This window comes from Sus scrofa, chromosome 11 (genome assembly GCF_054392235.1).
Source record: "Sus scrofa isolate SSC_HxYL_T2T_F1_AM1 chromosome 11, Sscrofa_HxYL_maternal_Yorkshire_Landrace_v2.0, whole genome shotgun sequence".
In the NCBI taxonomy this organism is placed as follows: domain Eukaryota; kingdom Metazoa; phylum Chordata; class Mammalia; order Artiodactyla; family Suidae; genus Sus; species Sus scrofa.
In genome coordinates, this window is record NC_139393.1 from 72,510,508 (window position 1) to 72,535,039 (window position 24,532).

General features: G+C 45.1%; 3 protein-coding genes across 9 annotated transcripts in view; 1 reads left to right on the plus strand and 2 right to left on the minus strand.

Annotated features, from left to right (window-relative positions):
* DNAJC3 (DnaJ heat shock protein family (Hsp40) member C3) overlaps positions 1-13,362 on the plus strand; it is a 79,577-nt gene extending 66,215 nt beyond the window's left edge. Inside the window, exons 9-11 of one of the 2 annotated variants that reach the window (XM_084981036.1) lie at positions 6,534-6,666; positions 7,807-7,955; positions 9,586-13,362. In XM_084981036.1, coding sequence (XP_084837162.1) covers positions 6,534-6,666; positions 7,807-7,955; positions 9,586-9,746 — 443 coding nt within the window. In that variant the 3' untranslated portion in view covers positions 9,747-13,362. 2 annotated transcript variants of the gene reach the window in all.
* LOC146398678 (uncharacterized) lies at positions 7,565-16,549 on the minus strand. 4 transcript variants are annotated; one of them, XR_014819757.1, is made up of 3 exons: positions 16,035-16,549; positions 8,384-8,462; positions 7,565-8,274 (listed from the first exon to the last, which is right to left on the minus strand). XR_014819757.1 is itself a non-coding variant. In XM_084982152.1 (2 exons), the coding sequence occupies exons 1-2, from the start codon at positions 16,417-16,419 to the stop codon at positions 8,446-8,448; spliced, it is 402 nt and encodes a 133-aa protein (XP_084838278.1). In that variant the 5' UTR covers positions 16,420-16,549; the 3' UTR covers positions 7,565-8,445. The 4 variants fall into 4 exon arrangements, 2 of the variants coding, with proteins under 2 accessions (XP_084838278.1, XP_084838276.1); XR_014819756.1 differs by having other exon boundaries at positions 7,954-8,274; positions 15,946-16,549; XM_084982152.1 differs by having other exon boundaries at positions 7,565-8,462.
* Positions 16,550-17,987: 1,438 nt separating this feature from the next.
* Positions 17,988-24,532, minus strand: part of UGGT2 (UDP-glucose glycoprotein glucosyltransferase 2) — a 171,828-nt gene continuing 165,283 nt past the window's right edge. For all 3 annotated transcript variants that reach the window (XR_014819754.1, XM_021065792.2, XM_084982147.1), the window contains one exon: positions 17,988-18,554. Coding sequence is in view for 2 of the 3 variants with exons in the window: in XM_021065792.2 (XP_020921451.2) it covers positions 18,532-18,554 (23 nt within the window). In the remaining variant the exon portion in view is untranslated. The remainder of the gene's footprint in view (positions 18,555-24,532) is intronic.

Below are 24,532 nucleotides of genomic sequence, written 5' to 3' on the forward strand. Positions count from 1 at the left end.
ATGAGCAATGAGGTCCTACTGCGTAGCACAGGGAACTAGATCCAGTCTCCTGGGATAGACCATGATGGAAAATAATATAAAAAAAGAATGTTATATGTATGTATGATTGAGTCACTTTGCTGTACAGCAGAAATTGGCACAACATTTTAAATCAAGTATAATTTAAATTAAAAAAAAAAGCCTGTTGCCTTTCCCAGTGGGGACAGAATATTTGACTAGGACAGAGGGTAGGTTTGGAGAGGAGAAAGTGATCCAGGGGTGTGTTTTTGTTTTGCTTTTTATTTGCCAGTGAGCAAGTATGTGATCTGTGACAAACAAATGTGATCTCTGATAGTGAAGTAGCTTCTTTGAAAGAGAAAAAAACAAAAACAAAACTGACCAAATTTCTTACCATCTTAAATAGAAACAGACAGCATCCATGGAACAAGGCTTCTATTAGTGTCTGTCTACTCTGGTGCTTTGGATATGGCTGGTGATATTTCCTCACTGTTGATGGAGAAATTAGCACACACGTTTTCAATTTTATAATCTGGCAGGAACTGGAATTCTCTTTTTGTGTGTACTGTTAGCACTGTTACCTCTCTTCCACAACAAAGATTTCAACAAAACGTGTTTAAAGCGCAGTGATGTGTCACATGCAGTTAGCGTACAGGCCACATTATGTCCCTGTGCACAGAATTCAACACGGTTTTGTCTCTTCTCTGTTTAAATATAATGGTCAGGCTCGCCCTCAGAATCGGTGTTAGAATGTGGTCTCTTGTAGGATGTAGTTCCGTTGATGGAAGTTTGACTTTTGTGTTGAGCCCTCTGTAATGTGAGAAATAGCTGGCAGTTCTCTCCTACCTCGTGCTGATAGTGAACCTGTGATATAAGGGTCTTTGGATAGAACTTCCTCTTTGTAGACCAAGGATGAGTCTGTATAAACCATCGTGGTAGGAAACTTACTTTCACTGTCTGTATTATAACACTCTCTCAGGAGGTAAACATTCCCGCAACAGTTTTATGAGATATTTCAAATACAGAGAGAAGCCTGACTGAAATTTTGGTAAAAGAGAGTCTTTGTCCAAGTCAGACTCCTCAAGATACAGGACTTGACATTATCCTCTTGGCCCTTACCAGTCGCTCCCCATCCTACCCCCACAGCCAGCCACTATTCTGATTTTTCTGCATCATAGATTAGTTTTGCCAATCCCAGATTTTTTTTTTTTTTTTTGGTCTTTTGTCTTTTGTTTTTTTAGGGCTGCATTCGCGGCATATGGAGGTTCCCAGGCTAGGGGTCCAATAGGAGCTGTAGCTGCCGGCCACAGCCAGAGCCACAGCAACTCGGGACTGAGTCACGTCTGCGACCTACACCACAGCTCATGGCAACGCTGGATCCTTAACCCACTGAGCGAGGCCAGGGATTGAACCCGCAACCTCATGGTTCCTAGTACGATTCCTTTCTGCTGAGCCCCAATGGGAACTCCCCCAATCCCAGATCTTCATATCAACAGAACTATATAGTATATCCTCTTTGTATAGGCTTCTTTCATTTGACATGTTTTTGAGATTTATTCATGTTGTTACTGTCATTGGTAGTTCATTTTTTATTGCTGACGAGCAGAAGTTGGGAAACTTTCCGTAAAGGTCCAGAAAGTAAAATCACAGGCTCTGTGAGTCAGAGTCTCTTGCTACTACTGAGCTGCCACTGCAGCGCGAGAGCAGCCACAGGCAGAAAGCAGACATGTAGACATGTCTGTGCTTCAGTGAAGCTTTATTTTTTTCTCTACTGTAAAAGAGGGGCCAGCATTCAATATTTTATCATTAGTCCTATCCCTGAAGAGTATTCCACTGATGTCTGTGCCACACTCTTTATCCATGTTCTCATGTTTTTGGACACCTGGGCTGATTGTAGTTGGCATGAAGAAAGCTGCTGTGAACATGATGCTGCAAGGCTTTTCTTTTGTTTTCTTTTTATGATCACACTTGCGGTGTATGGAAGTTCCCAGGCTTGGGATTGAACCGGAGCTCCAGCTGCACAGAAGCAGAGCGACATCTGTGACCTACATCAGCTTGTGGTAACGCCGGATCCTTAACCCACTGAGCAAGGCCAGGGATCTATCCCATATCCTCGCAGACACTATGTCGGGTTCTTAACCTACTGAGCCGCAAAGGGAACTCCTCTGCAAGACCTTTTTTTAGACATGTTTTCACTTATCTTGTCTATATGTCTAGGGTAAGGTATATGCTTAGTTTCAAAGGAAACTACCAGGCCCTTTTCTAAAAAGCAATTTCAGGAGTTTGAATCTGACTAGGAACCATGAGGTTGCAAGGTCGATCCATGGCCTCGCTCGCCGTGAGCTGTGGTGTAGGTCGAATCTCGGATCTTGTGCTGCTGTGGCTGTGGCTACGCTGGACCCCTAGCCTGGGAAAGAAAAAAAGAAAAAAAGCAGTTTCAATTTTACCCTTCCATCAGTAAAGTCTAAGAGTTCCAGTTGCTCTACATCCTTGCAAATGTTTGATGTTGTGAGTCTTTTTAATTTTATACATTTCGGTATGTGTTAGTTTCTCATTGTGGCTTTAATATATGTTTCTTTGATGACTAAGGCTGTTTAATACGTTTTCATATGCTGCTTTTGTATTAAAAATTTTACCTTTGGGAAGTGTTCAGATAGTTAACATTTGTTTCTTTTTGTTGGCAATCGAGTTATAGAAATTACGTATATATTTATGTTTTTCTCCTTTATTCTGTTAATATGATAAACTATATTGATATTTATAAGGTTAAATCAACCTGGAATTATTGGGGAGAAATTCTTTTTGGACATAATATATTATCCTTTTAATTTATTTTATTTTTATTTATTTATTTTAAGGTTGCTCCTGCAGCATGTGGAAGTTCCTGGGCTGGGGATCGATTCGGAGCTGCAGCTGCCAGCCATCGCCACAGCCATAGCAACAACAGATCCGAGCCGCAGCTTGCGGCAGCTTGCAGCAAGGCTGGACCCTTAATCTACTGAGTGAGGCCAGGGATCGAACCTGCATCCTCTTAGACACTATGGTGGGTCTTTAACCTGCTGAACCCCAACGGGAACTCTTATATTACCCTTTTTAGATATTGCTGGATTAGATTTGCTAATATGTTTAGAAGTGTGCATCTGTAAGGATATTGCCCTGTAAGTTTTTTTGGGGGGAATATCTTTGTTGGATTGTAGTGTTAAGGTTGTGCTGGACTCAATTACTTAGAAATTGTTCATTTCTTCTCTGTTTTCTGAAAGAGTTGTGTAAGATTGGTATTATTTCTTTAAAGTTTGGGAGAATTCACCAGTGAAACCATGTTGGGTCCAGGAGTTGTTGTTTGTTTTTTGGTTTTTTGTCTTTTTAGGGCCACACTGGCAGCATATGGAGGTTCCCAGGCTAGAGGTCAAATCAGGGCCGTAGCTGCTGGCCTACACCACAGCCTCAGCAGTGCGGGATCTGAGTGCCATCTGCAACCTACACCACAGCTCACACCAACACCAGATCCTTAACCCACTGAGTGAGGCCTGGGATCAAAACTGAGTCCTCATGGATGCTAGTCGGGTTCATTACCGCTGAGCCATGACAGCAACTCCCTCAGGAGAGTTTTCTTAGATTTTGAATTGTTTTGTCTTGTTCTTTTGGTTTGGTTTTCTGCTTCATAGATTCAGTTAGGTATCGGTTGTATTCTTTGCTCATCATCTATGGCTGTAATTTTTTCTGCAGTTTTTCAAATGCTCTATTTCCATTTCTTTTTGTTAGGTCCTTTGGTGTATTTAAATTCCGGGTGGACTGCCTTTCTGTGCTTCTCCCAGGTCTGCTGCAGAGGCCTCGAGCCTTTGTGGGCTCAGCTCTCCTTTTCCTCCTGCTCCCCGCGCCACGTCGGGGGCCCTCCGAGTGCACATCCTCCCTTCTCCTTGGAGAGTGGTTTGGGCCCTGGGTGGGGTTCATGCTGCAGCCGGCTGCCCACATGCCGGGGAGGGCCGCCCAGCTGTTCCCTAGTCCTCTCACCAGGGAACCTCAGCGTGGCCTGGGAGCTCCTCCTGCTTGTGAGAGTCAGACTCCTTGGCCAGAAAGAAGGGCTTCCAGATCTTCTAGGGCCTCTTTCAGTGTGGATGTGGGTTGTGGTACTCTCTGCTTCGCTGTATTCATTATTAATGTGATCTCATTTGCCGTTTCTTCTAGACGTTTGTCCGAATTTCTCATCTGCTCTTTTTCAGGGCTACTGTGGTAGTATTAATTTTTGCCATTTAGTGGGGCAGTGGCTCCTGCACTTACTGTCTGCTGTCTTGATCTGGTTGTTGGCATTGCTCCTTAAGAACTGGGTGAGGGGAGTATGGAAGGAAAAGAATTTGGGAAGAGTGAGGTTTTTTTAGGTTTAGAGGTTATAAAATGGATTGGCTAATATGTGATATTCTGTTCATTCAAGGCCTCAACATTTCGGGCTTATACTTTTTACAGCTTCTCAGTTATATGGGATAAACGTAACTGGGTGTCATTTATCTTTTTTGAAGATTCCCCCTTAAAGAGTGGAAAATGAGAAAATATAATTTAAAACGAGCCATCTAGTTTATGTCCATGGGAAGTCTTACATCATCCATATTAAGTTTCCATTAGTTACCTACCTGTAATCATGGGAATTTTAGGAAACAACCTATAATTTTATATTTTTCCTATATTGGGAAAAATGTTATCTACTGTAAATGTTATTCATAAAAGATAGGAGACAGAAGATTGCTGTAGGGGAGATACTCCGAATAATAAAAACATGTTTTAAATACAGAGTTTGCATAAGTAGCAAACTTGGGTATACTGAAACATTTTCTTCTTGTGTTAAGTTCCTTTCAAGTCTATTTCCTTACTAGCTTGTGATGTCAAGTGCTAATGGCTGTTGCAAGTTAAATCTCACTCCTATTTATAATGGCTTTTGTCTGTGTACTAAATTGGAAAGGTATTTTATGATGTCACCATTGGCTGGGTGACAGTAATATTAATTTTTCCTATTAATATTTAATATGAATATATTGAGGCAGGAATTAGGAAAAAGCTTGAGGTGAAAACAACCCCCTTCCCCCACCCGAGGCCAAGGTAGTGCTGGTCCATTTTTCTGTGTTGTTCAGGCTCGCTCACTCGTCGATCTTACTCTGTTATCTTTCTCATTTTAATCTGACCCAGGTGCCTTCCTAAACCCCGTCCAGGATTAGCTCTTGCTACGATGAACGCTCAGGCATGTTATTTGGAGAGATGTCTCGCCTACAGTGAAATGCATTTCAATAGAAAACTAGAATTTGAACCCAACAATCTATTATTTGAGTAGTCTGTCCAGGGAAGACTTTGAGAAAAAATCTGTGCTGGTGCTTCCGCAAACCTCCCCCAGATGTGGTGATTCAGAAGGACACGTGGGACTCAGAGCTGTTCTGAGGGCTAAGATTTATTCTAGTGAAAAGACACAAAACAGGCTCAGCAGAGGGAAAAGGCGCAGGGCTGAGACCCCCCAGGAGACCGGCGGAAGTGTCTAGGCGTCTCTGACAGTCATGCAACAAGCTTGATTCCACAGTGCATGCAGGTGTCTCCCAGGTAAGCCCCTTAGAGAGCCGGTGCCCAGGGTTTTACTGGGGGCTGGCCAGGTGGGCACCTTCTGCCTGGCCTGTGCTGAAATTCCAGACTCCCAGAAGGCGAGACGTTTAGCATAAACCACATTGTTTGTACAAACAGCTTACGTCCGTGAGCCATTCTTTTCAGGGAACGGAGGGAACAGCCTCCCAGTCACCAGCCAAGGGCAAGCAGGCCCTTCTCTGGGGCATCTCAGGCCTGCGGTGTTGACTCTTCTGTGCATGACGTTAGATTTCCAGATGCCTTGTACTTTCTGAATACTTAAAATAATCTGAAATAAAAGATGCAAAGTGAATTGTCATCAGGCTTCTCACATCAGGACTGTATGTGTTTTTCTGTTTTGATTGACACTAAGAAATCAGGTTTGTAATAGTTTGTGTTGAAACCTGTGGGTGAATTAGTCGTTCTGCTCGCGGCTGGTTCCTCCTGGTCCCTTTCTAAGCCTCTTGTTTTTCTGAACTTCGGCTTCATAGCTGACCAGGAAGATTTGCTTTGCTGCTTTCTTTTTTCCTATGTGAAGGTCACTTCACTCTTTTTTTTTTTTAAAGTTTTATTGACATAAAGTTAATTTTCAAGGTTGTGATAATTCTGCCGTACAGCAAAGTGAGGTCACTTTGGTGTTAATGATGGTAAGACTGCTGTGTGTAAATTGCTGATGCTGAAATACCTCAGTGGTGGGAAGATAATGAGGGGGGTGGGCCGGAAAAAGCAAGGAGAGTGGATGTGATTGAACGAGAGGCCTAAGCTCCCTAAATTCAACCTTACTTACGTCTTTCATAGTTTTGAACAAAATGGTGAAGGTGATGGCACCTCTTCGGTTGTAATGCAAAAGAAGGGGTTGGGGATGGTGACGTCAGCATCACACGTGCAGGGTCAGAAGTTGTAATTCCTCTTACAGCATTATCTTCAACATATTTTGACAGCCATTCAGGATTATGAAACTGCTCAGGAACACAATGAGAATGACCAGCAGATTCGAGAAGGTCTCGAGAAAGCCCAGAGGCTATTGAAACAGTCGCAGAAACGAGATTATTATAAAATCTTGGGAGTAAAAAGGTGAATTAGTAACTTAAAATTTGCATTCATTTTAACCAACTCTTTTATTTTTTTGTTTTAAAGCTGATCTTTGCTTTTTCTTTTATGTAATTGCATAGATTAAACCTTAACAATCTTCAACATCATAAAGGTATTTTGCATATATCACAGATAAGTTTCTTTGGTAGAGACTAGCCAGGCAATGATGGCGAGTTAGCAGCTGGTGACAAACACAGGACAGCATGAACTCCTCCCAGGCTTAGGTTCTTAGGAAGGGGGAAGAGGGAAGCAGGAACTTTCTTTGGCTGGGGACAGGAGGGAGAGGGCTTGGGGAAAAGAACTTCCCCAGGCCTAAAAATAAAGGGGTACTTTTAGAATGAACTTGCAAGCACAGAGAGAATCTAACTTACTCAGTATGTATTTTTCTTCTTTTTTTTAAATTTTCCTTTTTATAGCCTTACCTGCAGCATATGGAAGTTCCTGGGCTAGGAGTTGAATCAGAGCTGCAGCTTGCAGCAGTGCTGGATCTCTAACCCACATCCTCACAGAGACAGCGTCAGGTCCTTAACCACTGAGCCATAACAGGAACTCCTCAATATGTGTTTTTATGTAAGATTCACCGTCCCGAATAAGGGGACCATTCATCTTTCAGTGTAATGTCTGAAATGTTCTTTTTAAGTAAGCTAACCTAGACACAAAACGGAAAGCAGCCTTCAAAGAGGTGTCTTTTTTAGTGCCAAGAATTGAATCATGGTAGTTGTGGAAATTTATAAAGTTTAAAAATGCATTAGCTGCAGCTACTATTCGAGCCCTACGTCAGGAACCTCCATGTGCTATAGGTGTGGCCCTAAAAAAGAAGAAAAAAGAAAAATACAGGCTTTATTTTTTAAAGGAAAATCTTAAAGATAGGTGTACTTACTTTACTCCTGGCGAGATTCCAGCATTAGTGAAGAGTATGCGGGGTGCCTGGGCGGCCGTCACGGGCTCGCTGAGCTCTGAGTCACATGTTCCCCCTGCTGCGGTGGCACCGGTCAGAAAACCAGGTTGCCGATTGGCCAGCGGGACCGTCTTAGCTGTCTGTTTTAGCTCTTTGTGACAGTGTGTTGGACACTTCTTAACTATGGTTAATAATTAATAACTGGTGATTTTACCACCCTTCAGAAATGCCAAAAAGCAGGAAATCATTAAAGCATACCGAAAATTAGCACTGCAGTGGCACCCAGATAACTTCCAGAATGAAGAAGAAAAGAAGAAAGCTGAGAAGAAGTTCATCGACATAGCTGCTGCAAAAGAAGTCCTCTCCGATCCAGGTAGTGTCGCCTGCCCTGCTTCTGTGCTCTTGAAACAGCTGACCTGGGGACTGGCGACTTACCAGCTCTGTTCCCTTGCCCACCTCAGAGGCCATGCGGGTCGGGAGTGGACGCTGGAGGGCGTGGTGGGTGGGCCCACGGCGCTGACCTCGGACTGGTGACTGTCCCCCAGGGCCACGTCTGTGTCTGTCCCTGTCAGACTCGAGGGACCCTCATATGCGTGTACACTGGAGAGACCTCCAGCTGTGGACCCAGAGGCCTGAGGGGGGCTCTGATGTGAACAAGTTCCTAGGACTTTGGGGGCCTCAGATCTTCTCACCTGTGATGTGAAAGAGCAGCAGGGAGCGGATCAGGGCGAATTCTTAGAGGAGCTCGATTAGGCAACAGGCTGCCAGGCTGGAGTGTGCCCTGGGCGAGGGGGCGTGTACCTGCCCAGGGGCTGCTGTGCCCTCAATCAGAGGATCATCACACTGAAATACATGTCATGTCATCATGCGCTAAAATGACCTGGAAAATAAGAGGGGGACAGCTAAGAATCCAGGTTATGCTGAACGATGCTTTGACATTTCCAGAGGGAATTTCATGTTAAGCTAACACCTACTGCTTTTTTTGTGACTTTTCCTGTCAGTGGAACAGAAACTATGACTTAGCTAGACAAATTCAACAAGATAGAAGGAAATCTTTTTTTTTTTTTTTTTTTTTTAGGGCCGCACCCGTGGCATATGGAAGTTCCCAGGCTAGGGGTCCAATCCGAGCTATGGCTGCCGGCCTACGCCGCAGCCGCAGCCACAGCCACAGCCACTTGGGATCCCTGACCCGCTGAGTGAGGCCAGGGATCAAACCCAGGTCCTCCTGAAGAGGAGTCAGGTTCATTTCTGCCGCACCACCAAGGGAACTCCAGAAATCACATTTTATGCCCATTTGACAGATTTGTGAACGACTGCTTATGCAGTGGAGTTAAAGTTAAATGAGGTTTGTCTCAAGTACGTGACAGCTCGGTGGAGGAGACAGGGGGTTACTCATGAGTGCATGAGGATTTTGCTCTTTTATTCCGGGGTCCTGGTGTCAGGTGGGCGGCCGGCAGAGCGGAGCTGCGGGCCTCGTCGCTGAGCGCTCCTCTTCCTCTGCCCCGGCCTGGGGTTCAGGGCCTGGCCGGCTGGGCCTGCACGTCCCGTCCTCGCACTCGTCTGCCTCGGCCTCCCAGGCTCAGGCCGGAGGCGGCCTTGTCCCCGGGCGCCTCGCGGCCCTCAGGCCCCAGGGACCTTGGTGTGGCGGGGGTCGGGGGGAGGCCCCGGAGGTGGCCGGACGCCTCCCGGCCTCCGGTCCGGGGCCAGCGCGGGGCCGGGGCTGTTGGCTCAGAGGGTGTGTGACGTCGGGGCTCCTCCGCACAGCCTCACTTTTTGTCCAGAGCGGAACTTCCTTAGGGCGAGAGGGTTTAGGGCTGAGATCAGGGCATAACAGCCCCTCCAGCCTCTGGCCTCTCGGGGTTGCCCCCGGGACCGGCCCGGCCCGGGTGGGAGAGGTAGTGCCAGCCGCGCTGGCCCCTGGGGACGCGTCCCGGGGTCCCCCCCCCGCCCCCCGCCGCCCCCGAGGCCGCACGTGGGTGCGAGTCTGCCGCTGTCTTTTCCAGAGATGAGGAAGAAGTTCGACGACGGCGAAGACCCCCTGGACGCCGAGAGCCAGCAGGGCGGCGGCGGCGGGAGCCCCTTCCACCGGAGCTGGAACTCGTGGCAGGGCTTCAACCCCTTCAGCTCGGGCGGGCCCTTCCGCTTCAAATTCCACTTCAATTAGACCAGCTGTCTCTCCGCCCCTCTTCCTTCCGTTTTTCCCAGATTAAAAACAAGCAAACCTTCTTCCGGGACCCTAATGAACACAAAGTTGCCACTCTCAGTTTGTCCCCCACCAAAGAGACGCGTTGCCGGCGCTGCGGGCCGGGGGCCGGGGCCGGGCGGGCGGCGGGGGGAAGCGGGCGGCCGCGCAGCGTGTCCTCTCCCCGCCCTGGGTCCCCGGGGCCGGAGGAAGGGCCTCCTGAGCTGCACGTCCTCGGGATGGGGGCCGAGGTCCGGTCAGGCCAGTCCCTGGGACGCGTGGCGGTTCCGAGCCCCTTTACTCCGCACGCGTCTCCACGTCTGTGAGCGCGACCGAGCTGTCCCTGAAGGTGGCCGGGGCCCGCCCGAGAAAACCTGCTACCAGACGGTGGTCACTGGAGCCGGGGCTGGCTTTGGACTGAGCTGCATCTTCTGGTTCAGGACCCGCCGGAGAAGACTGAAAACCACTGCAATAGAATCGGTTACAAAAGCCGACGGGCCCTTTCGGTTAATAGGCAACAACAAACTAAAACGTAATCTGTAAAATAGGCTCAGCTAATATAGCAGCAGTGATATTTAAAATAATATTGCTGTAGTGCAGAATGAAATACTTTTAACAACTGAAGTTGTGGAACAGCATTTCCTGTAACAGGATTGGCTTAGAAATGTGAAGTTGCTCAGTCAACACAAATAAACAAATGTCTCGTTTCCCACTTTTCGTAATAAGTACAGCTGTAGCTCCTTATGTCCAGCCAACCCTGCGATGTGGGGACTCGTGGGGGGCCGCCCGAGGTGGCCAGGCCAGCCGCCCCTCGATGCCTTCCTGCCTAGAAAAAAACCACAGGTTTACAGATGCGGTCAGCGCTGCTGCACTTCCACTGGCGTGGTGGCATCTCTTCTGGGGGTACCTTCCTGCCTTCTAAGAAATGAGCTAGTTAGTCTTTATATACTGGGTAATTTTTTCCCTGAAAAAAAGAGTGTTCCTTTAACAGAGAATGTTAAATATTTATGGAACTATTGATGCTACATTTAAAATCTAAGAGAATTTAGATAAAAATTATTTATTCTGGAAAGGTTTTTGTTTGTGCCTCTGAGCTTTTAAAGCATTTGAAGCAGTAGAGGCCTAACATACTGTTTTTAGGAAATCAAGCATTTTCTTTGGGTTTTGGGGGCCATCCTGATCACTAATGTCCACAAACAGCCAACAAGCACAAACCATTTTCTTCTGCCATCAACCTGAAACATCCGTGGACAAAAGTTTTCCAAACTGAGAGACAAAAATCACACAGTTGAGTTGAATAAAACACGTAAGTGCTTTTTGCATCTATTTAGAATTCAAGACTGCATTTTGAAAACGAGTAGCTTGCAGCTTTCATTTTATTTTAATGTCTCAAAATTGAAGCCACTGTGAAAATAATTTCCAAGGGAAATGCATTTTTGTTCAGTCTCTCTGCTCCTACTTCATTAGTTCCATCGGCATTTTTTTTTTCAGTCTGGTTCTTGTGTGTATGTCTCTGTGACCACTTTGAAATCTAACGATGGCCTCTGCCCAGTTTGACAAGTAACAATTTTCACACCAAATGCGAATCAGAACACGAGAAACATCACTGCCTGTCCCCTTGGAGGAGAGGATGAAAGATGAAAGGCTGCCCACGAGGAGGGGCCAAGGGCACCGTCACCTCGCAGACTGCCACCTGCTGCGTGGAGGGCGCGTGTCCTCACTTGTTCTCCACTTGGTCTCTCTCTGAATCCTGGTCCTCAAGTCTCCCCACGGATTGGTTTTTGTCATCGTGACTGAGATGTGCAGAAAGTTGCTTGTGTTGCGTGAAGAGAGAGAAGCAGCCACGGTGCCAAGTGCCAAGGCCCCTGCGAGAAATGCTCTGGACTCTGTTGTTTTGCTCATTAATGAAGACAGTGACAACCTTTGAGTTCCAGCCTCGAGGGTCGTCAGCAGTCAACTGGTGGCCGCCGCCTGAATGGGAAGACGTCCCGCCCTGCTTCCGGGCACAGCGACCAAGGAAGGGCACTGGGAGCCAAGGGACGTCTGACTTGTGGCCCGAGGTAGGAGTTGTTCCCACGGGGAGCAGGTGGCACAAGTGCTTGACTTGGGCTGCTGCAGCCACCACTGCCAAGGATCCATGCTGGGGCTGCAGGTCCCTGGTGATCTGCACGCCCCTTCCTGGAAAAGCACCCTGAGTGGGGTGCCCAGCCGCGGCTGTAAACGCCTCCTTCCTCCCCGCCCCCCCAGCTCCAGAAGCGAAGCAGCGCTGGTATCTGTGCACTGCGCATATCCCACAGCAAGTATTAAACACATCAGCCTCTAACCGTAAGAAGGTTCTAAAGGTAGAAAAAATGCCTGCTTCTCCAAGCCTGTGCTTGCTTATTACCATGGCTAAATGAAAACTGGAAAGTGACTTCAAAGCCAATGTAAATTGGATATAACCATACTAATATTAAAAGTTCTCTTTAGGCAGTATTAAAAGTTTTAAATATCAGTATGGAAATAGAACTTTTGGGGACTCTGATAATGGCATGTAGAAACTACGCACATTGGAGTTCCTGTCGTGGCTCAGTGCAAACGAATCTGATTAGTATCCATGACGTTGCAGGTTCGATCCCTGGCCTCGCTCAGTGGGTTAAGGATCCGGCATTGCTGTGACTGTGGTGTAGGCTGGCAGCTACAGCTCCTATTTGACCCTAGCCTGGGAACCTCCATCTGCCACGGGAGCAGCTCTAAAAAGACAAAAACAAAAACTACCCAGTTGTTTTTTTTTTTTTTTTTTTTTTTTTAAAGAAAATACTAATAACTGAGTAGGGGAAAAAAAGGTAATAGAGTCAATATTTGAAATTGGCACCATTTTCTATTCATGGTGGGAAAATGACAGATTTCACCTTGAAATTGGTCAGAAGTTGTATGTGATGTTTACCGTGAAGAAAGGGCACAAGACGCTTAAGTTAAAAATGGCTCCTCAGTCACGTTTGAGCCTCCTCAGAGGGACAGGGCGCAGGTGACAGGCCTTGTGCAGCTTTTCATCGAGTACACATCTGTGTTCACCGAGAAATGCAAGCAGCTCGGCTAGGTGACTTCTCCGTATTTATAAAGCAAAGAGGAAGGCAAATGCTGATTTATCAACAATTATCATTATTCTAGATCAGATCATTCCTTTTTTATTAGTAGCAGCGTTTATTCTCAATTGCAAATGATGCTAATAGGTGGGGATAATTTGTTTCCTTTTGTTTAATGGATGATCTCATTTGCTGAATGATTTAAGAGTAAAATTAGCCACCGCGTGGCTCTGTGTATAGCGAACAGGTTTTCTTTCTCTCCACTGGGGGTGAGCTCTTGCCTGCGGTGGAGGCAGGGTGTGGAGGGAAAGCTGGAGATGTCTGATTAGTTACAACAGCACTCTGACCAGAAGGCTGTAGTTGGTTTGAAGGAGACAAGACTAAGTAACCTAATCCATCTCAATTTAGTGTTTTCATAAAAAATACACTGAAAATTAATTGAAATGGGTCTCAGACATGTCTACAAATATGGGTACTATTTTTATGCCCGTGTATTTTCACATTTAATAAAAATATTTATGGTCAAATCAGTACTTCCTTGCTTTGGATTCATTTTTAGTCTTTCGAAGAAATCTGTTTTCCAGCTTTGCTTCACAGTCACCAGTGGCTGGGGTGACAGAGGGCTGCTCCTTCACAGGAGCTGCAGGACGGGCGCAAAAAGCAGGAAGGGCTAAACCCGCCAACCCCCGCGGCCCAGGACAGCGAGGCCTTACCAGGTGGGCTGTTTCTCACTTTCCTTCTGTCCAAATCTCATTCTCAGGTTGGCTTTGGGGACTTTGCCTTTTCTACCACAATGTGCACATTTTAAAGTTCTGAAAGGAGTGCGGAGTCACAGCTCTCTCTGATCTCAGCCCAGGTTCCTAATGTGAACAAAAGTGCTTTCCTCTCCATGGATGCTTTGTGCAGGTCCTAAGAACCTGTGAAAGGAGAGCTAGAATACTTCCACAGAACCTCCCCAGAAAGCAGTTTCCAGATTCTTAAAAGTCATGGTATCTTTGCCACACGTCAATCAACCCTAGTCTGCAAATACTGAAAATGCTGCCTGAGCTCAGGCTCCTCCCAGACCCGCGGGCAAGCGGCAACCAGCAAGCGCTGTGCGTTCCTTCCCTCCCGCCCAAGTCGGGTTTCATGATGGATCCATTAAAAAGAAATGCAGCCACTCTAATTGCAAGGCACGTGGGTCACACCCCAGAGAGCCCCTGAACTCTGCAAACCTCCATCTACGCGGAGTAAATCCTCCCTCCCTGGGGGGCGGGTGGAAGATCTCTGCCAGGTGCTAGGATGCGGCTTCCCACAAGGAGGCATCCAGGTGACAGCTCCGCGGTTGCTGTCTTGGTCTGAATACATGTCCTGGTTCCAGCCTCCACTGGAAGAAGACGTGAGAGAAGCCTCACCTCTGGTGTATGCCCCAGGGATGGAGCAGCTGGATGTTCAAGGGCCTCGGGCAGAGTTCCCAGGTCTTCCTGAGGACGTGGAAATTGAGGTTGTTAAAAAGCACAAGGGAGAATCCATTGCTTGAAGCATTTCTTGGTGGATTTGGGTTGTTCTTGTATCTGCATGGAGCCCGCTATTGCAGGAGATTCTATAAGCATAGCCTGTTATTTGTACGTAAAAGAAGTTTTCAGACGGTGTTTCTCCAAACGGATGTGATTTTTCTCTGAGGTGAAAGATTCTTTATAGATAGCAAAGGATAACTCCTCTAACAACGTTTCACTGTATTACCTTTTTCTTAGGATTTTGCTAATACTCCATATATATCATCTGTTGCAATGTTTTATTTCCTGCCATGTTTATGCCTTTGCAACGGTATAGTTTTAGTGCAAACCAGCTTCTCTTCCTCCTGGTATGTCGCATGCAGGTAGGGCCCATACATTGTGGCCTTAGGTCAAGGAAGTTTATTATGGGCACTGTGCAGTGAGGACAATTGGCATTATCAGATCCCAGATAAGGCTGTTTGTCCTGATCCAGGCCAAGAGCTTTTACCCAATGTAGTGAAGCCTGATGTTATAAATAAGCATTAGGAAACAATGCAGACATAAACATACTGGAGTAATTCTAGATTAACACTGATGAATGTTAGAGCCCTTCACGGCACTTGAAGATCACATCCGCAAAGCTCTCCACGTGCTGTGCAAACTCCCCTGTGTGACTTTGTGCCCTGGCTCCAGTCACCTCTTGTCAAAGGAACAGAACCACCCCCGTGCCAGTCTTTGCCCCATCAGCGCTTCCTCCTGCTTCAGGCCTCATCCTAAATGTCACATCTTCAGACCTTCCTGATACTTCCTCTTCCCAGCATTTCCATTTAGATATTTATTTAATGCCTATATATATATATATATATATATATATTTTGTCTTTTTGCCATTTCTTGGGCCGCTCCTGCGACATATGGAGGTTCCCAGGCTAGGGGTTGAATCGGAGCTGCAGCTGCCAGCCTACGCCAGAGCCACAGCAACGAGGGATCCGAGCTGCATCTGCAACCTACACCACAGCTCACGGCAACGCCGGATCGTTAACCCACTGAGCAAGCGCAGGGACGGAACCCGCAACCTCATGGTTCCTAGTTAACCACTGCACCACAATGGGAACTCCAAAATAACCTTTCATTTAAAGTGAAATCATATCAGCTAGGAGGTAAACCTTCTATAGTTGAGGAGGTTTTATATGACTGATGTAGAGGACAAAATTATTCTCCAAATGTAAAGTCTTTAAAACACGTTCTAAATAAAGAGGCTTCACTCTAGAACTTCTCAGAAAATAGAATCCCCCCCACCCCCACCCCGCCCACCCGTGGCACATCCAAGTTCCCGGGTCAGGGTCAAATCTGAGCGGAAACTGCAACCGACACTACAGCTGCGGCGATGCCGCGTCCTTAACCCCTGTGCCCGGTCTCAGAAAATGCGGGTTTTTATATTTGCTGTGCTAATAAACTGGGTCATGGGGAACAGCTGTCCCGTCACCACAGCACTTTGAGGCGCATTGTTTTCCACAGGATGGGCCGGCCCGCCGAGCCCACGCGGCTCACAGTTGTCTGCCGGGACCGCCGAGACGCGGCCCTGTGTGCCCCCCCCCCCCACCGCCCGCCGCCCCCAGAAGTAGGATCTGAACAAACCCACCGGTGCTTTGGAAGGAGGCGAACCCCTGCCACCTCATCCACCAAGTCCGGTCAGGACCGGCCTGCTGGGCCCCCCGCCGCCGCGCTTGCCTCTGCTCTCCGACGGGGCTCCGGCGGCGAGGTCGGTGTCCCCGGGTCCTCTGCGGCTCTGGCGCGGCGGACAGCCCCCCAGGCACGCGGAGGCGCTGAGGAGAGGCTGCCCGGCGCTGCCCTCCGGCCGGGGAACCCTCCCGGCGCCGCCGGGGCCGCAGCAACGGGATGCCCGGCTGGGTCCCGGGCGCTGGAGTCGGAACCCGGCGCCGGGGCGGCCGTCTCTCTGGGCGGTTCCCACGCGGGTCGCACGTTTACCACGCGGGCTATTTTCCCTCATGTTCGGGGTTTGCTTGAGACCTAAAAAGGAAACGCCCTGACTCGAATTCTCAGATAAACTCTGTTCTGACTTTTCTGGGCGGCGCAGGGGAAGGGCGGGCTGCATCTTCTCCGCGGATGGAAAACACCGCTCTTCGCTCGCTCGCAGGATTTGATTTTTGTTCAAACTTGACGGGGCCTGCACCTGCGAAGCAGCCTTCGGGGTCGGGAATGTCTATAAACGCCCTGCGGGCTCCGGGCGGCGGCACCCCGAGCCAGAGGGGCGGTGGCCTCTGCAAGGCCCGCGTTGCAGAAGCCCCGCGATCTGCTCCCCCAAGTGTCCCCCCTGAGGAGCGCAGCCCGCTGCATGGCACGGCAGCTGATAGGCACTTGACCTAACAACTTGTAAAGGAGCCATTAAAAGTCTCCCCATGACGTAATATTCATAAATCTGGATTTTCAGATACAAGGTTATCATTCACCTGGAAATGAGATGGAAATTTAGCCATTCAACTCACAAGATACTAACTACATTATTCTGCAGTTTTAGCTTAGATTCCATGAAACACAGAACCTGGCATAGTGCAGATGGCAGTAACCAGAGCGGAAATCAGGTGCCACTGCCTAGCGAAGTGCCAACTTACAGGCCGCTAGTCTTCTGTCCAAAACAGCACAGCAGACCTTGGGGTGCCAGGGTGGGAGCACCCAGCCTGGGCTAGAAGCTTATGGAGTCTGTCACGTCGTACCAAGCCCTGATCTTGTGCGTGACGCCAAAGAGGAGCGAGCGGGAGACGCCCTGGAACGGGCTGCCTCACACCGAGTTCCTGCTCAAGCCTTTTTTTCCCCCAGTACATATGCTGCCCAAGTGAGCCCCCACTCAAGCCTTTGACGGCATCCCTCAGGACCCTTCAAACCCACAGCAGTCATCTGGTTCCAGCAGGTGGGCCCCACCTGGAGCAGCCCCCTTCATCACAGACGAACCCCAGTGACCAAGGGAGGGTTCCCGGGAGGGGAGCGGTCCCGTGACGTCCGGTTGGGGATGAACGAAGCTGCGGGGAGCAGTTATTTTCAAATACTCCAGGGCTGTGCCGGCAAATAGACAAGGACCGGATTGCTCAGAAGCGCTCACAGGAGCGAGAGCAGAGACGGCGGGAGACAGCCCCCGCTCCGGTGCGGCTCTGTACGCAGCTGTCCGAGCACGAAGACCGACCCACCGGGTCTAGAGGCAGACAGGTGCCCAGGGCCCCGGGTGGTACCCAGAGGGCCTAAGGCCCCACCAGACAGGGCCGTGTAGGGGCTGGGCCCCCTGGCTGGGGGCTAAGCTCTAATGCTCCGCAAACTGCACTTATCAACAGAGTCGCCTGGAGAGTTTCTTAAACAATCATCATTTCCCACGCTCACCTGAGCCCCACTGAACCCGCTTCTTCAGGGGACGGAGGCCAAATGACACTGAGCCCCTTCCAGTCCCAAGACCCTCTGATTCTAGAAGAGGTGGATAGTTTTTGAACATTTACCACTCCTATTCATCTATTATTAACATAAAACAGGAAAACAAAGTGTTTATAGTCTTAACTCAGTTTCTAAAAAACCAGCCAGTTCTTTTTCAAAACGAATACATACATACCTCACAGCCCATGGATATCATTTTTTGAAATAAAAATTGGAAACATTAAAAAATACAAATACAGCATAGGATTAAGACATCATATGGTTTAAGATAAATAGGTGATTACAGTGTGATACTACTTCCATTTTAAAACAATAGTTAAGATATAAATGGGCTTAATGTTTTAAATAATTATTCAGAGATACCATGAGTCCTTTTTCTTTCTCGGTAGAAAAAACACAAAATAGATTTCTCTAATTTTAAGTACATCTTATGAATAAAGAAATATGGATGCGCACAGCTGGTATATCCCAGATGTGGATGGTGTGAAAAATCCCCATGAGGACAAGGTAGCCAGATAGTTCCTTCGCTTCAACTGGTGAAAACCCAGTGTTTTTAAGCAATCAGGAAAGAGGAACAATCTAGTTTTAACAACTCAATAGTCAGTTCTTATATAACTTAAACTTATTCAATACATTAAATATATGTATTTTTAAATAATTTAAATTGAAGAATATATGTCACTGATCCTTAACGAAACTTCCAAAAGTCTTAGCAGTAGTTCCACACTTCCCCAGCAGGTGGCAGATTTCTCATCATCCTTTCTCATCTTCTTTCTTAAATAAGCCAGGGCTAGAGTTCATCATGTGTCAAAACTGTAGGGGAGGAAAGTTTATTTAGCTCTTGAGATCTTAAACATCAAATTAGCTTAGATCTCACTGCAGTATGAAATAATACAAAAAGCATAGGTGACTTGCTCCTGACTGAGGATACTCTCGTTAGTCTAGTACTTACTTGCTTTGTTAGGTGACATGAGAATAGCTCATTGCACATTATAGTATCTATTATATTGTATCATAACTACTTGCCTTTTTGCATAGAAGTGAGCTCCCCCGAGTCTCTGAGAACAAGGACCGTATCTTCATCTTTGTTACCTCCAGGACCTAGCCCCCTGCTTGGCAATGGAGGCTTTGAAAAACACTAATAGATTACTCACCATGTAGAAAGCATCCTGTCATTAATGTAATGGAACAACAAAGACACATACGGTCCTCGCCTACGACAGGAGGATGGAGCATTCAAGCACAAACATCAACTTTACACAAACGTGAGACCCAACACTAGCGAAGATCTTAGCTGTCAGAATGGTTTCTGCTTTTGCATCACTGAGCTGTCACATACTGATTAAGAACAATGGCAATTCTAAATGATATTTTCAGGCAGAAATTGAAAAGCAATTTTAATGGATCCTGTTCCACAATTCAAGACCGTAGACTCTATCTTTCTCTTCATTAAATCCAACTGGAAAGATAAGGAAATATAAAAGGGAATAGCAGTAATGACGATGGGAGAAAAGGTTATGAGACAATATTGCAAGAGTTATCAATGACTTTCTAAACATAGAAAACAGAATATACTGTTGAGATGAGTTGATTTTCTTGACAGAGAAGCCTAGGAGAGCCTCCTGACAGAAAACACTGGTGGGCAGTGAGTCACCCAGTGAAGCAACTGACTGAAGGATGTATGGAAAATCTGTGTGTGTCAGCTCCCTACTCTCACTCCTCCTCCTGCACTGCAGAAAAAACTGACAGGCTCGTGTTTACTACAAAATAGAACGTGGAAGACTATTCTTGAGAAAGATAGAACAATTTATTGAGAGGGATTGATTGATTTCTGTATGGGTACTGAAAAGTTCTTGAGTAAAGTTCTCTCCTTGCAGCTTTTGGCCAAGGGGGTGTGTGGGATGGGCTCTGTCTATTCCAGGTCCATAAATCTAGAGAGAAGCTTGTCAGTTCTACACCATGTGAATATACCTAAAGTTACCAACTGACCCCTACAATTCAGAGAAGAAGCCTATTAGAGAAACAAACATATTTACACCATGACTGAGGAAACCCAGGCCAGCTATCTATGTCAATCAATCTAATTTTTAAATCGTAAATGTATACTAACAGGCAAGAATCTCTAGGCATTTGAAGAGGACAACAGCAAAAGAAAAAAGACTAAGATGAATATACAAAACAATTTGAAAAAAGTAAAGAAAGATAACCAAGAGAACCAAGAGATATTTAAAATAATTATAATTAATATTTTCCAGAGATACCGAAAAAGTCAATAAAGCTACATAAAATAAGAACAAATTAAAAGGAAGCAAGCAAAGGGAATTCCCATTGTGGCTCAGTGGCAATGAATCTGGCTAGTATCTATGAAGATTCTGGTTCAACCCCTGGCCCAGCTCAGTGGGTTAAGGATCTGGCATTGCTGTGAGCTGTGGGGTAGGTCACAGGCATGGTGCTCAGATCTAGTGTGCTATGGCTATGGCTGCGGCCGGCAGCTTCCCAGAAGGGAATGTTAGGGAATATAAAATATAACCACAGAGGGAATATTAGGGAGTATAAAATACAACCATAGAAATACAAAGGATCATAACAGACTGCTGTGAACAATCATATGTCAACAAAATGGACAACTAAAAAGATATGGATAAATCCCTAGACACATACAATTCACCAAGACTGAATCATGAGGAAAATAGAAAATCTAAACAGACCAATTACTAGTAAGGAAACTGAATCAGTAATCAAAAATCTCCCAATAGGAGTTCCCGTCATGGCTCAATGGTTATCAAATCCAACTAGGAACCATGAGGTTTCGGGTTTCAATCCCTTGCCTCGCTCAGTGGGTTGAGGATCTGGGTGGCCATGAGTTGTGGTGTAGGTCGCAGACACGGCTGGGATCCCGCGTTGCTGTGGCAGAGGCCAGCAACAATAGCTCCGATTAGATCCCTAACCTGGGAACCTCCATATGCCATGGGTGCGGCCCTAGAAAAGACCAAAAAAAAGACACACACTCACAAAAAGCCTCCCAATAAACAAAAGTCCAGAATGAGACAGCTTCACTGGTGAATTCTACTAAACATTTAAGGAAGAATTAATACCAGTCCTTCTGAAGCTCTAATGAAAACAGAAGGACAGGGAACACTCCCAAACTTGTTTTACAAAGCCAGTGATAGCCTGATAACAAAACCAGACAAGGACACTATGAGAAGAAAAAAAATGACAGGCCAACATCTCTGGTGAACACAGACGCAAAAATTCTCAACAAAGTATTAGCAAATCAAATTCAACAATACATTGAAAGGATCATCCACCATGATCAAGTGGGACTTATCCTGGGGATGCAATGATGGTTCATTATCCACAAATCAATCAATGTGATATGTCACATTAACAAAGCGAAGTGTACAAATCGTATGATCACTTCAATAGATGTAGCAAAAGTGTTTGACAAAATTCAACATCAATTTATAATAAAAGTGCTTCACAAAGTAGGTATAGAAGGAACATATCTAACATAATATGACAGACTCAGTGAAAAGCTAAGAGGTTTCCTCTTACGATCAATAAAAAGATAAAGATGTCCACTCTCACATATTTTATTCAACATAGTATTAGAAGTCCTAGCCAGAGTAATTAGTCAAGAAAAAGAAATAAAACAGCATCCAAATTGGAAAGGAAGAACTGAAACTATCACTATTTGCAGATAATATAACATTATAGAAAAACCTAAAGACTCCACCAAAACCTTCAGAACTAAGAAACAAATTCAGTAAAGCTGCAGGGCACAAAGTCGATATACAGAAATATGTTGTGTTTGTATACACTAACAACAAACTAGCAGAATGAGAAATTAAGATAACAATCCCCTTTACAATTCAAGGAGAAATATATTTAACCAAAAGTGGGTGAAATATCTATACACTGAAAACTACAAGAGACTGATAAAAGAAACTAAAGACACAAAAATAAATGGGAAGATATTCTATGCTCATGGGTTTAAAGATGAATATCATTAAAATGTCCATATTACCCAAAGTCATCTACAGATTCAATGTAATCCCCATCAAAGTTCCAATTCTATATTCACAGATATAGAACAAACAATCCTAAAATTTGTATGGAACCACAAAATACCTTGAATGCCCAAAGCAATCTTCAGAAAGAAGAACAGAGCTGGAGGCATCATACATCCTGATTTCAAGCTATATCACAAAGCTAGAGTAATCAAAGCAGTATGGTACTAGCATAAAAATAGACACAGAGATCAATGGAACAGAAGAGAGAGCCCAGAAATAAACACACATACAGTCTATTAATTTATGACAAAGGAACCAAGAACATGCAATGGGGAAGGAACAGTTTTTTCAATAAATAGTGCTGAGAAAATTGAACATGAAAAAGAGTAAAACTTGACTGCTGTCCTACACCATACACATACACACACAAATGGATTAAAAACTTGAAACATAACCTGAAACCATAAAACTCCTAGAAGAAAACGTAGATGGTGACCACTTTGACACTGGTCTGGGCAATGATGTTTTGGATCTGACACCAAAGCAAAGGCAACAAAAGCAAAAGTAAATAAGTGGGATTACATCAAATTAACAAGCTTCTGCACAGCAAGTGAAACAATCATAAACTGAAAAGGTAACCTATGGAAGCGGGGGAAATATTTGTAAATTATGCATATTTAAGGCATTATTATCCAAAATATATACAGAACACATACAACTCAACAGCAGAAAATCAATTTAATTTAAAAAAATGGGCAAAAGATCTGAATACTTTTCTAAAGAAGACATAGAAAGATAGCCAACAAGTACATGCAGAGGTGTCCCATGTCACTAATCATCAAGAAAATGCAAATCAAAACCATGATGAGAAATACCTCATACCTGTTAGAATGACAAGAAATAAAAAGTGTTGGTGAGGAATGTGGGTAAAAGGGAATGCGGGTGCACTGTGGATGGAAATATAAGTTGGTATAGCTGCAGACACTGTGATGGTCAAAAAATTAAAAATAGAACTGCCAGGAGCCCCCACTGTAGCACGATGGGATTGGTGGCATCTTGGGAGCACTGGGATGCAGTTTGGTCCCTGGCCCAGCACAGAGAGTTAAGGATCTGGCATTGCTGCAACCTTCAGCTTAGGTTGAAACTGTGGCTTAGATTTGATCCATGGCCTAGGAACCCCACATGTTGTGGGGCAGCCAAAAAAAAGAAAATAAAAATAGAATTGCCCTATGATGCAGCAATTGCACTTCTGAGTATTTACCTGAAGAAAACAAACAAAAAACTAATTCAGAAAGATATATGGGGAGCCCTCACTGTGGCACAGTGGGTTAAAAATCTGACTGTAGCAGTTCCATTCACTGCAGAGGCACGGGTTTGATCCCTGGCCCAACAGAGGGGGTTAAGGATCTGGCATTGCTGCAGCTGTGGCTCACAGTCAATTCCTGGCCCAGAAACTTCCACATGCCACGGCTGCTGCCAAAAAAGAAAAAAGATACATGTACTCCTACATTCACTGCAGTATTATTTATAATAGTGACAATATGGAAGCAACCTAAGTGCCCATCAATGGATGAATGGATAAAGAAAATGTGGTGTATATACATACACCATGAAGTATTATTCAGCCATAAAAAAGGAAGGAAATTCTGTCATTTGGGACACCATGGATAGATCTTGAGAGCGTTATGCTAAGTGAATTAAGTCACACAGAGAGAGACAAATGCCACAGGATATCACTTTTATGTGGAATCTAAAACAAAAAAAAAAACAAAGAAAAAAGATAAAACAACCAAGATCATAACAACAGAGAACAAATTGGTGGTTGCCAGAGATGGAAATAGGGGATGGATGAAATGGGTGAAGGGGGTCAAAAGGTATAAACTTCGAGTTATAAACTAAGTAAGTCATGGGGATATAATACGGCATGGTGACTGCCATTAGTAATACTCTATAGGACACTGGAAAGTTGCTAAGAGATATTAAAAGTTCTTATCACAAGAAAAAAACTTCTTAACTGCCTATAGTAATGAATGTTAATTAGCCTTATTGTACTGGTTATTTTGCAATATTTACAAGTTTCTAACCACTATTTGTACACCTAAAGCTAATATAATGTTATAGGTCAATTATATCTCAATTAAAAAAGGGAAAAATAATAGGCTTTTCTAGAAATATAATGATGATTCAATATTAGGAGTAATGATTCAACATTAGAAAATCTATTACTATGGTTTTATCATACTAATATACATGTAAGTAAAAAAAATATATAGTAACCTCTATTTCTGCTGAAGGGGCAGTTGATAAAAATACAACCCATTTTGATAAAAACATTAAAACAGGAATCAATGGATATTTCCTTAATGTGATAAAAAGCTATTTTTAGTCCAAAGCTATTATCTTACTTAAAGGAGAAAGACAGAAGGCTAGCCAGGCAATGTGAGAAACTACCACCACTGCTATTTAACACTGTATTAGCTATATCAGCCAAAACAATTAGACAAGAAAAAGCAAGGTGAGATAAAAGGATTAGGAAGGAAGAGGAAAAACCACCTTTGGTTGCAGGTAAGATGTATATATTCTTGGAAAAACTCAAAAGAGAATCAACTGAAACATTACAGTAAATGATATGAGAAAATTCAACATAAAAATTAATGTAAAGAAAATAGTAGTGCTTCTATGGGTAAGCTACCATCAGTGAGATGATATACTGGAAGAGAACATCCCATTTATAACAGTAACCCAAGATAAAATATTTAAGAATAAGCCTTAAAATGT